Source organism: Populus euphratica, unplaced genomic scaffold, assembly GCF_000495115.2.
Source record: "Populus euphratica unplaced genomic scaffold, PopEup_1.0 scaffold71.1, whole genome shotgun sequence".
Taxonomy (NCBI): domain Eukaryota; kingdom Viridiplantae; phylum Streptophyta; class Magnoliopsida; order Malpighiales; family Salicaceae; genus Populus; species Populus euphratica.
In genome coordinates, this window is record NW_011499949.1 from 649,991 (window position 1) to 662,044 (window position 12,054).

The 12,054-nt window shown below is 33.7% G+C and overlaps 2 protein-coding genes across 3 annotated transcripts; both read right to left on the reverse strand.

Annotated features, from left to right (window-relative positions):
* Positions 1-2,213: 2,213 nt before the first annotated feature.
* On the reverse strand, positions 2,214-3,356 carry LOC105137847 (probable protein phosphatase 2C 55). The gene has a single exon (XM_011043745.1). It carries the CDS (start codon positions 3,354-3,356, stop codon positions 2,214-2,216), a length of 1,143 nt encoding a protein of 380 aa, XP_011042047.1.
* Positions 3,357-3,546: 190 nt separating this feature from the next.
* On the reverse strand, positions 3,547-11,319 carry LOC105137834 (vacuolar protein sorting-associated protein 26A-like). 2 transcript variants are annotated; one of them, XM_011043723.1, is made up of 12 exons: positions 11,192-11,319; positions 10,952-11,008; positions 10,794-10,868; positions 9,874-9,948; positions 9,681-9,753; positions 8,805-8,849; positions 8,433-8,544; positions 7,490-7,556; positions 5,809-5,853; positions 5,134-5,189; positions 4,856-5,031; positions 3,547-4,220 (listed from the first exon to the last, which is right to left on the reverse strand). In XM_011043723.1, the coding sequence occupies exons 2-12, from the start codon at positions 10,952-10,954 to the stop codon at positions 4,042-4,044; spliced, it is 906 nt and encodes a 301-aa protein (XP_011042025.1). In that variant the 5' UTR covers positions 10,955-11,008; positions 11,192-11,319; the 3' UTR covers positions 3,547-4,041. The 2 variants fall into 2 exon arrangements, with proteins under 2 accessions (XP_011042025.1, XP_011042026.1); XM_011043724.1 differs by having other exon boundaries at positions 11,113-11,204.
* Between the last annotated feature and the right edge of the window lie 735 nt (positions 11,320-12,054).

Genomic DNA, 12,054 nt, shown 5'->3' on the forward strand with positions numbered 1-12,054 from the left:
GATCTGTATAATTTGTTTCGTGATGAATTAGCCCTCACAACAACTTTAATGGTGACATCAATTTGTTAATGATATTTATTGGGATGTTTTATAAAAAAATCTATTTTGCAATAATGTCCTCAATCTTATGAGCAAATAGATTATCAAAAACTCATCATTTCCAAGCATTATAATATTATCAACCTTGACATCAAATCTACTCTCATAAGTTATGTTATCAAATTCTTTGATTATGCTAGCATTGTTATATAACTGATAAAGATAATAAGGCATGATATTTTGGTCAAAATAATAACTTTATTATAATATACATAATTTTCAATTTGACTATTAAACCAAGCTAAGATTTTATTAGAAGATTCTAAAAGCCCAACTTCTCTGTACCAATAGTTAAAGAGAAACAACTTTCATATGGTTGATGAGTAAGTATTGGCTAGTAAACTGAATAACCACTTATGCAAATGTAGCAGCAACTTTTGATGATGGATGAGAAAATAAAATAGCTAGGTTAGAGGCTTTACCCTCTTTTTTTTTGTTTTCAAATATGATTAGTTGCAAGCTCAAGCTTTATTGGATATTTAAGTGATTGAGGTACGAAAAATTTGAAATGAAGAATAAGTTTTTTTTATAGAAAAAAGATTGATGTAAGAGATTTTGAGCATATGTACAATTTATGGTAACAAACATAACTTTCAATTTGATTATTTAATCAAGTTAATATTTTACTAGAAAATTCTAGAAACCCTGCTTTTTATAGGGATAAATTCTCATAGATATTTAAACTCATTAAGGCCCACAAACTAAATCTAAAAGTTATGTTTTAATCATATTTTATTTTATAACTCTTATATTACTTTTACTATTAAGTTTAGAATATTGTTTTTGCATTATTTAAGAATCCCAAGAAAGCTGTAATATTTAATTTTGATTATTAAGAATAAAATTTATAGTTTTTTCCTCTTACTATTAGAATTAACTACAACTAGGATTTTTGAATCAGACTAGAGCAAATGATAATGTCTTAACTTGTCAAAATGTTAAAAAATAAACTAGAAAAAATATTTCTTTAAAATAAAAATAAAAAACTAGAAAAACATCGTAAAAAACAATACGAAAATATCCATTTTATTAAAAAAAGCTCTACGTCAGTCTTCTTGGTTTGAAAGCAACTCATCCTTGAGTTTAATTTTTAATTGAAAATTATCCTTCATTAAGAACATCCTTTTATGGGTGGGCTATCCCATCATGAGTTCTTAATACTTTCGTGCAGGTCACCCCATCATTAATTATTAACACAATAATTTTTTTTTGTGTTATCTCATCGTGGATCCTTAACACAACATCTGAGTTGCCTCATCGTGGATCCTGCTATGAAAATTTTGAATGATAGTAATCGACAAAAAAAAAAATAGCACACTAATTCTTATATATCTTTTTTCTGATAAGAAACCTCTTCATTCCCTCCTATATAAACACATCTTGTTTTGCAATCTCTTTTAGCAATGATTGTTTTACAACACATAACAAAATAAATTAAACATCAAGAATAATTGAGCTTTAATATCAATTGACATAAACAAGAGTGAAGAATAAGGAGTTTGTTACAAGCCAAAACCTTTTAAAACCAAAAACACTGTAAGTATAGAGAGACAATCAAAGTATTTAATTCATATTCTTCTATGTTTCTATTTACCAGAAGGCTAAGGCTATTATAATTCTTTATATAAAAAAACTAGAAAATCTTAATAATACTAAATAAGAAAAAATAAACTACAAAAAATATTCTCTTCAAATATAAAAAAAAACTAGAAAAACATTATAAAAAAGAATAGCAAGAAAAAAAAAATGTATATTTCTAAAAAAAGCTTAGTTTTTGAAACTCTCTTCATATAATTCTTTTTATTAATATTTCAACCTTAATTTATTATTGTTAATGTTGTAGTGTTTTAATGGTGAAATAGTCTCAAAATAACTATTTGATGGTAGAACCATCAGAAGCAAGGAGGATGAAGCATGAAAAGAACAAAACTTCCATGAAAAATGACCATGCAAGAAATAAGAAGAAAAATCACAAAACACATCAGCCAAAGAGCTGATCATTGATTTTTCAACGAATTAAAATTTAATTAATCCGCCAAAAACAAGTGATATTACGGGAACCTTACAAGAATAAAAGAAATAATTATATCTCTATCGAGTAGCTAGCTAGCATGCTAATTAGATGATTCAATCCGTGCAACGATGACAGTAATATCATCATATTTACCACCGACACACTCAAATCCAGCCAATCCAGCAGCCATGGAAAATGGTGACTTGTATAATTCGTTGCGTGAATTAGCCTCGGCAGCAACTCCAATGGCGACAGCGATCTGATGAGGATGCATATGGGGCGTTTCGCAAGAAATCTGTTTCTCAAGAATGTCTTCAATCTCATGAGCAAACAGATTATCAAGCAATCCATCAGTTCCAAGCACCACAACATCGCCAGCCTCAACCTCAAATTCACCCTCATCAACTATGTCATCGAATTCCATAATTCTTCTACCACTGTTGTTTAACTGATAAGGATGGTTAAAGCGACGTTGCTTTATTGTTGAAGTATACACACAGCGGTTAGACCTGAAAACAAGAAACCCGCTATCGCCAACGTTGGCATAGCACAAACGGGTTCCGTTGAGGGACACAACGCAGGCAGTGGAAGACCCTTTTGATGCAGTCTTGTAATGAGCTGTTCTCAACACTCGTTTCGGATTAACAGCGGCGCCATTGGGTTTGCGACCCAGTTTGGCAACACAATTGCTCATGAGTTCTCTTGCGTAAATCCCAGAATCAATTGCAACGCTCCTTTCTGACCTGCCAGTAACACCATCTGCCACGCCGATTGTCTGTTTAGTTTGAAAGTGGAAGTGAGCGTCTTGTCCGAGTGGCCTGCTCTCGCTCTTCTTTGGTAGATAGAAGCAACCAGACACCAGTTTTAGGTTGTCAAATTCAGAAGTTCCTTCTTCATTGCAATCCCTTGCTGCTTCATATTTAACATCAGTCATTCGATTTGCAACACAAGAGGGCATTAGTTTTATTGCGTAAATTCCAGAATCGATTGCACTGCTCTCTTCTGACTCGCCACCAACACCATTTGCCATCCCAATACAATAGGGCATGAGTTTTCTTGCGTAAATTCCAGAATAGACTGCAATGCTCTCTTCGGACTCGCCACTAACACCATTCGCCATCCCAATGGTCTGTTTGCTTTGATGGAAGCTCTTTTTAGGTATACAGAAATTTAGTTTGCCAAACACAGAAGCTGCTCTTCTTTGCCCTTTGGTTTCGAGAGACAAATCCGAACAGAGAGTCATGGTTGCATTCTGATTGAGAAATTTTCTTAAATAAAAAATCGCGTTTCAGTGGTTTGTAAGGATTAGAGGGAAGTCCGTTGATTTTTAGGATTTCATGGGATACCAGGTCGGTGCCTGGTTACTCGTGCTGTTAGAATTCTGAGCTGAGATAAAATGGTGGCCCAAATATGCCCCAAGCCCAAGTGCATGAAAGAATTATTACAACTTTCCCGTATAAAATGGTTTGAAGATCCCATATAAATATATAAAACCTGCAATATCCAAAGATAACCTCGATTTAAAGAAAAAAACTAAGCAAGTTACACCTAGAAAGAAGATTTTCGTAACACATTCTAAGGGAGATGGGAAAAGAAAAGAAAAAAACCCCTCAAATTTACAGAATAAAGTACAGGTTGCAATGCAACGAAAAGAACAGCCTTAAAATGCAACCACCAAAGTAGAACAATAGAACCAGTTTAGTCCGAAGTATCCCAAACATGGAAAGGTTTCTGCCATCAGAAAGGAGTTTCACTGACTAAAATCAAGAACGGCACCATCAACACGAAAAATAGGGAAATCTCTCCATGACAAATCCCAATCCTTGGTCCTTTAAAGAAGCAAACTACCCAATTGGTGTTACTAGCATAACGCTCCTTCCTTTTTTGTCACGTTAAAATTATCGAGCTCCTCTGAGATGGACAATCAATCAAGGAGTTGGAAGAAGCCGATAAACTGTGATTTCTTGCTGCTTAAAATACCGTCTATCTTCTTCATCAACAAGAACAAGATTCAAGTAGTACTTCACACTGAATTTGTTGTTGATGTTGCGATATGTAGGTGTCAACTCATACGGACTCAGGAACAATCTAATTGGAATTGATTCACCTGTTAAGGGCATCAGTAATTGCATCAACGTGATAATCCTTCAAAATATGAGTAGAGGCCAGCATGCAGCACGCATACAAAGATGAATAAGTGCAACAAAGCATCAGGTTTTCACATTTTCTCATCAATTACTGGCGAATACATCATCACGTGGATTTCACGCATACAGCTCTGAAAAATTATACATTGGTAACCATACTTAACAGTTTAGCTAAACTTCAAATTAAGAGGTGCAAATCCTCTAATTTTGCTTACTGTTATACTATAATTTTCTCTGTCTAGTTCCTGCTTTTCAATATCTTCCATTCTGATGGAAAGTTTGCGGTGTGATAAAGGAGTCTATCACAGCCTTATATAAACAAGTAAACCATCAAAGGTATCTACAATGGGCCTATTATACAGCCAGAACATTTTTAAAATCTTCCAACACCAGTGCCTTATCACAGATAAATAAATGCGAGGAAAAAGTTAAACATATCAAGATCAAGTTAAAATTCAAGGAGGACGGACATAAATTTAATGATCACTAAGAGAGTTGAAAAGTTAGATGCCACTCAGAAAATCTGAGTGATTTGTTAAGTGCAATCATGCATATTACTGGTGATAAAAGCTAAAAACAACTTGAAACTATGTACCTCTGACAGGAGCACCGTCCATCAACTCAAATTTTGATAGGGTCTCTGTCTCAACATATGTACTAGGCCCTGATCCCGTTGACTCACGGCGCCTGATCTCAAGCTCCATATTCTTAATCTTAATTCTCACCATAAGAAAATATATTTTGCCAATGATGACATCCTTCAGGTGGTACCTGATTCATTTGAACTCAATAAAAAAGCATAAAGCTCCCTTCCCCTTCCAACTTATATCATCATGTGAAATTTTATTCAAAATAACCCTCATTTAGACTTACTTGCTTTTGCTGTATTCAAATTCAATATGAAGACAGTCCTCAATTCCAACTTCCATCTACAAGCACCACAAAAACAGCACAAGCGGAGCAGGATCAATTTTTTGAATGAATTTGAAAGCTAATTCACAGTCAACCACCAAGTTTTATAAGAATAGTTCATTGAAGTTTCATAAGAAGAGTTCATTTATGTCATGACTCGCCTTCACAAACTTCTCAACTCAATATGTCAAGCATCCAAGTAGTTTTCTAGTCCAACATGTAATGAGACAGAGGCTGTCCTCTAGCAACAATTAGAAAAAAAATACATACATACATACATACATACATACATACATACATACATACATACATACATACATACATACATACATACATACATACATACATACATATATATATATGCATGACTTATGGCTATGATTCATGCTGCTTAAGGCCAATCAAGGTGGTGGATAGGATGTGCTGCAGAAAAAGAGATAAAGTTGTATTGACCAAATCAACATGTGAACAATTCAAAATACTTAAATGTGAACAAATGTGCTTTCCCAGATTGAATTAGTAAAAGAAATCTGTACAAATAAAAAGCAATCAAACATTTGCAAAAGAGCACCTGCTTTGACATGCAGGTATCCACATAATAATAACACGCAGAAGAGGAATAATACTAATCCTGACCTTAATGCTGTTATTGATTGATGGAAGCGGAGTGTAGTTGTGAACCTGAACAGGAGTATTAAAGTTAACCAAAAAACAAGATCTTATGTAACACTCTCAAGGATGTTATACTGAAAAGATAATCCAAAAAAAAAAAAAAACATTAGACGAAATCTATATGATTCTTAAATATTCTTTTTATGGGTTGAAGCAGGCACCCCACATTAGAAGAAATCTATATGATTCTTAAATGTTCTTTTTATGGGTTGAAGCAGGCACCCCAAGCCTCGTTTGAGAAGTTTCATGATACACTGCTGAACTTCTCTTTTGAACAAAGTCAGTATGATGACACTTCACTCTTCTTCCATAAAACAGCTATGGGAATGGTTCTTCTCTTGGTTTATGTTGATCATGTTATCGTTACTAGAACTGACATTTCTTTGATTACTAAGCTTTAGAAGATGTTGCATGAATCTTTTCATAGGAAATATCTTGGTCATCTCGCTTAATTTTTGAGCTTGGAGTTATATTATCTATTCAATGAGATTTTCATGAACCAACATAAGTATGCACAAGGTCTTATCACCTTGGCTAGTTTGGAGGAAACTAATTCAGAAGACACTCCTTTGAAGGTGAATGTCAAGTATAGGAAGGCTGAAGGGGCCCTCCTCTCTGATCCGAATCTTTATTGGAAACTTGTTGGGAGTTTTATCTACTTGACCATTACTCAGTCAAACATATCATGTGCAGTTCATACGGTCAGCCAGTTAATGAATTCTTCCCGGCATCTTCTAGCTGTTGTACATCGCATTATCCACTACATGCCCAGTTCTCATACCTATAAGCTATTCTTTCCAACTGTTTCTTCCCTTCAACTTACGGCTTATAGTGATGCAGATTGAGCAGGGTGTCTTGACACTTACCAGCCTACAGCAGCTTGATATATGCTCTTCAGTGATGCTTTGATTTCTTGGAAATATAAGAAACAAGATTATGTTTCTAAATTTTCCACTGAAGTTCCATACTGCTTGTTTTTGGAATTGTTTGGTTGAGTGATCTTTTTATGGAACTTGGTTTTCCACAAAACCATCCTACTCCTCTACATGTTGATAACACTAACACTACTCAAATTGCAACTAATCCGGTTTTCCATGAACTTGTTGAGCACATCAAGGTTGATTGTCACTCAATTCAAGAAGCTTTTGACCATTGGGTGATCTCCCTTTCATATACCTCTATTGATCTTCAGGCTGTTGATGTCTTTATCAAAGCTATAACTAGATAACTACATTAATGACTAGATAACGACATCAATTTCTTGTTGACATATTATTGTTGGTTGACTTACCAGCATCAATTTGAGGAGGATGTTAACAGCAGAAAGTTAGGGATGATAATTCCTAATAATCAGCTTTATAAATTAGCCTTGTAAATCAGCCTCCTAATTGATGTAAATCAGCCCTTATTCAGGTAAATTAATGCTGAATAAATCAGCCCACTAATTGCTGTAAATCAGCCTTGTAAAGTCCTATATAATGGGGAGGTCTCCAAAGATGAAAAGCAAACAGATTTCTTTCAAACTTTTGTGTCTTATTGACAAAACCAAGATATAGCACTAAAGGAAATAATCGGAAAAGAATGGTATGCTGTATCACCAGTCAATATGACAAGCATGACTACAATAGCAAGATTATTCATTTACCACAAAATCCTGGTACTCGACAATGTTGCTGACATAGTTCCGACTGATTGTCACTTTCAATATATACCTGTAAACAATGATAAAGCTTGAGTTTGCTGTCATGCTTTAAAAAAAAAATAAAAAATGCACTGATTTTAGTTTCAAATTTCAAAATCATAAAACAAAAGTCATCATAATTTCTAATAACGTTTGCAGTCTAAACTAGGAGTACAGAAAATGAAATTATGAACACCACTGTGAACTCACAGGAAGCACAAACCTCTAAATGGCCTTATGCCTTCCCTAAGCTCAAAATTTCTCCTAATATATTATAATTGGTTCCCAGCACCTCCACCCAGTCTCTTTAGTTTAACCAAAACCCTCCTTCAAAAATAAAATCTTGCAACAGAAACCTTTAGATAAATGCTCTAGCTCTAGTATTAAACGAAGTCAAAACATACTAAATTGTGCTTACCATGCAAGATTGATCTTGCTAAACAATGTCGTATGTGTATAACCAACCAGCCAAAATATGGTTTTCTAATGTGTGTGTGTTAATGCCTAGAGAATCAGCAACTGTTCCCTCTTTTCATGACTACTGAAAATCATTTAGTAGCAAATGCCACACTGTGAGAATTCTTACATTGAATATATAACAGGAAGAGAGAAAGGGAGAGATAACATTTTGCAAGAATCAGAATCCATGTACAGTTAAGGTGAAAAAACATGAAAGGAACAGGAAACAGATGAACAAACAAGGGGTTTACATACCTAGCCTATCAAATTGGTATCAGAGGCAAAAATATAGCAGGTGCCAATTCAAAAATTGGTCTTCTGATGAAAAAATTAGGGCTGGATTGAGGTGTTGAGAACACCCCCCCCTCCCCCCCCAAAAAAAAAAAAATGCTTAAAAATTAATATCAGTTACATAATAAAGCCTGGGCAATTTAAAAGGATACCCTACCTAAGCCTCACATTCACTCCATTATAGGACTCATATGGCATTTCCACTGTAGAAAATTCAAAGGGATATGCCTTTCTTTCATATAACTCTCCAGGTACATCGAGTTCACGCACTGCACATGACAGGATAAGAGTTCATCATGATAAAAAAAAAAAATTACACTGATTGATTAACAATGCCACCCACAAAACTTAAGTTATGATATAAAAAAAAAATGAAAATGAAGTAATAGATTGCCATGTCTTCAAAAAATTATGAAACTATTATGCATATATAAACTAAAAAGACTTGATGTACTGAACATGTCATACCATATATGGCCCTTCTTTAAGTTACCAATTTTACAGGAAATAAATGTTTAGATGTGCTCACCGAGAGAAGTAAAGTCATAAAAGTTGGCTCGTTCAAAATACAATTCTGCAAAGAGGGGAAGAAATATGTCATTCTCAGAAATGTGATTCTTTCATGAGATAAGCCAACGAAATGTAGTCCTAGAATTTCATGTAACTCACATCAAAGGAAAATCGACCCAATAACTGCTCCAAAGAGGAACTATCAATTACAAAGAAAACAAGCAAGGGAAAAAAAATTATACTACAACAATAATGACATTTTTTAATCTGCTTTAGAGAGATTATAAGTGTGTAGTGGACGTCTTCTATTTCTATCTTTTTGTCTGCCTTTTCTCTTTCCAAGTCTTTTCTTATATATCCACTTATATTCTTGTCCAAATCAAAATTCTTATCAGAACATAAATTAATAATCTTTCTTTAACATTACTACGTTGTAGTTGACAATAAAAGACAGCCACCATTTTTCCCTTGAAGCTCCCACCCCTTGGTGAAGACAGCATTCAACCTGAAAATTTCTAGTACAATGCCAAAAGACTCTTTTAACATAAATGGTGAGTACCAATGGCAAACTATAGAGATCTATTATAGGCATGGACAACTTATGCGAGAAGCAGAAGCTCTCAGCACTGCTTTCTTTTCACTTCTATTCTAACTATGAAGTGCATTGACAATGCTTTGAAATCCTAGATTAGACACAAGCATCAAAACTCCCAAATAATTCAGCAATGAGAATTCCAGCATTGCCTGCTTCTAGAGCTTATCCTTCACTTATCTCATATATATTAATTTTCCACTTAATTTAAAAATGACAAGATAACCATAACAACATGAACATGATCTTCCAGATTTAAAATACAAGATCTAAATATAAGAACTGGAAGCAAATTCAACACACCTATTTGACCAAGCAGCTCAATTTTAACACCATTGTGTTCGACCTTCTTCCCTTGAACTGGTTCTATGACAACCTGAATGCGAATACAGAAATAATAAGGTTCAATTTCAGTCTTGATGACAACATTACCAAAAGAACATCTCTATGTAACTTTTAATATTAAGAAAACAACCATAAAAATATCAGTGATTACCTCCCCAACAATGTTTTCTTGACTTTGGAAGAGAGGAACCATGACTGTTTGGCCATTTTCCTTCTTTAAAGGAACCTATAGAAACACATAGAAGCGGTCGTTATATGCTTGACTAAAATGATTTTTAAAAGGTCTCTCAATAAGATTTAATCTATCACTTCAGTGCAAACATATCTAGGAAAAACTCATTAGTTCATTGGACCAAACTCCGTGTTTTTATTCCATCTACCAGACCTGATAACATAGTGGTACTATTTAAGTGGATTACATCCCAATGCTAATATAGGCAGGATGAGATGCGAGAGAGAAAGATGAAGCAACATAGATCAGGTCAAAATGTAGGAACAAAACCTTTTTCTTAAGCAATCAACTCAATAAATTGAAAACAGGAACGCAAAGAAGCAGAGAACTCTTGGTAACAGCAAAAAGAAAAAGAAAACGTGCATAATAGAAAGATAAAAGATAGTAAATACAAAGACAAATATTTTATAGGTCTCTTTGTAAGTTGATACGGCACAAAAGAAAGTACTGCATGGGCAATTTTCAACTGTCAACACATTGGAATTCAGCTTAAGGGCATTTAATTTCAATTGAAAGAGCAGCGGGTGAGGATGAATCTAGGAGTTCAGCTGGTAGGGTGGAGAAAAGAATGCAAATACATTGAATAAAAAAGAATATACAAAGATCAAAGACCCGCTGGTGTTATCCAATTGCTTAACTGAAATCTGACCATCAATGAGGCTTAGAATATCAACCCAGAAATTAACCCAATTAGTGAAGTCGATGTGTTATAATAACCATTGAAGTAAAAGATTTGGATACAAAGTTACTTCGATTTTGTGAACAACAAAATATTTGACAAAGATAATAATACAGAAAAAGCAGAACTCTTGAGCAGTGTTAACAAATTAACAGGGTACCTGCTTGCGTGTTCTTCCATCAGCAAGATTAATAGAAACATTGCATGGTGGTTTAAAAGCTCCAACTAAGAAATTCTAAAGAACCAAAAATACATGGTCATCACTTTTTCAAAAAACAATGGAACTCATTCAAAGTACTAAAACCAAGAATACTTTACCATGATCTTTTAGTCAAACTTAGTACTGTATTGGTACTTTGTCAAAGCATGAAAGCCCTTGAAACGAAAGAGAAGATAGATTAATTCCATGAATGAATCACATCTATGTATATATCTCTACCGAACCGGAACAGAAAGAACATTGAAAAAAAAAAACCCACCTTTGAAACTCCTTAAAAACTGAAGTGATCAGTTAAAGTTGAAAGCTTTAAGAGAATTAAAAACGAACCGAAATATTACCTGGACGATATTGAAATGGGTTGGGTTGATGTTCAAATCTTAAATCGGTAAATAAAGACAGCAGGATCAGCTCCGCTCAGTTCAGCTGCCTTGTCCTTTCTCCTCTATAGTTTTTTCGTTTCTTATGTCAAACTGATGGTTTTTTTATTTCACTCTTCGCGTTGATCCAATCAAAATATTACACGTCAGTAACAAAATGCGTTATTAAAAAAAATTGAGGACTAACTGCACCGCTTGGAAGTAGAGTAGAGCTAAAAACAATATTAAAAAAGTTATTTCGTCTAGTTTTAAATAAAAAAATATTTTTAAAAATTACATTATATTATAATACTAAACCAGCATAGTTTCATTCTTTTACTTCGGTTTGGTTATTTTTACTTGTTAGCATGTTTTTAAGAAATAATAAATAATACAGTGTAAGTTTTTTTATTGTAAAATAATATAATTTGTATACATCATGGTTAAAAAAAAAATATTAGAGGTAAATCAAAACTCTGATTGCAATAATATTAATACTATAGAAATAACATGATATCCAAAAAGATCACCAAACAGAAACCAAAGTTTATAATGCTTATCGTCTAAAGATGGCGAGTGACTAACTTGTCTATAAAAACAAGTGTGACTTTATTTATTATGGGTGATCTTCTTTTCTATGTTGAATTTGTTTTATTAAGATTTTTTTTATTATATTAGTGATTTTGTATTTTGAACTTCCATATGCCTTTAGACTTCTTCTTTTTCTCTCCTATTTTTTCATAAATTACAATGAGAAGAGAGGAGAGAAACAAAAAAAATTAATTATGTTAAGCCTCCTTTAGCAGCTTTACCTTCATGCAGGGGTAGAGCTAGGATAGTTTGTT

What these genes read in the sequence shown, in the direction of transcription:
- LOC105137834 (XM_011043723.1), bottom strand. An exon ending in AAGAAAACATTGTTGGGGAG is followed by an intron (nt 9,754 to 9,873) that starts GTAATCACTGAT and finishes ATTCGCATTCAG; the next exon opens with GTTGTCATAGAACCAGTTCA. An exon ending in TCGAGTACCAGGATTTTGTG is followed by an intron (nt 5,854 to 7,489) that starts GTAAATGAATAA and finishes ACTCCTGTTCAG; the next exon opens with GTTCACAACTACACTCCGCT.
- LOC105137847 (XM_011043745.1), bottom strand. Translation starts at nt 3,356, where the DNA reads ATGACTCTCTGTTCGGATTTGTCTCTCGAAACCAAAGGGCAAAGAAGA.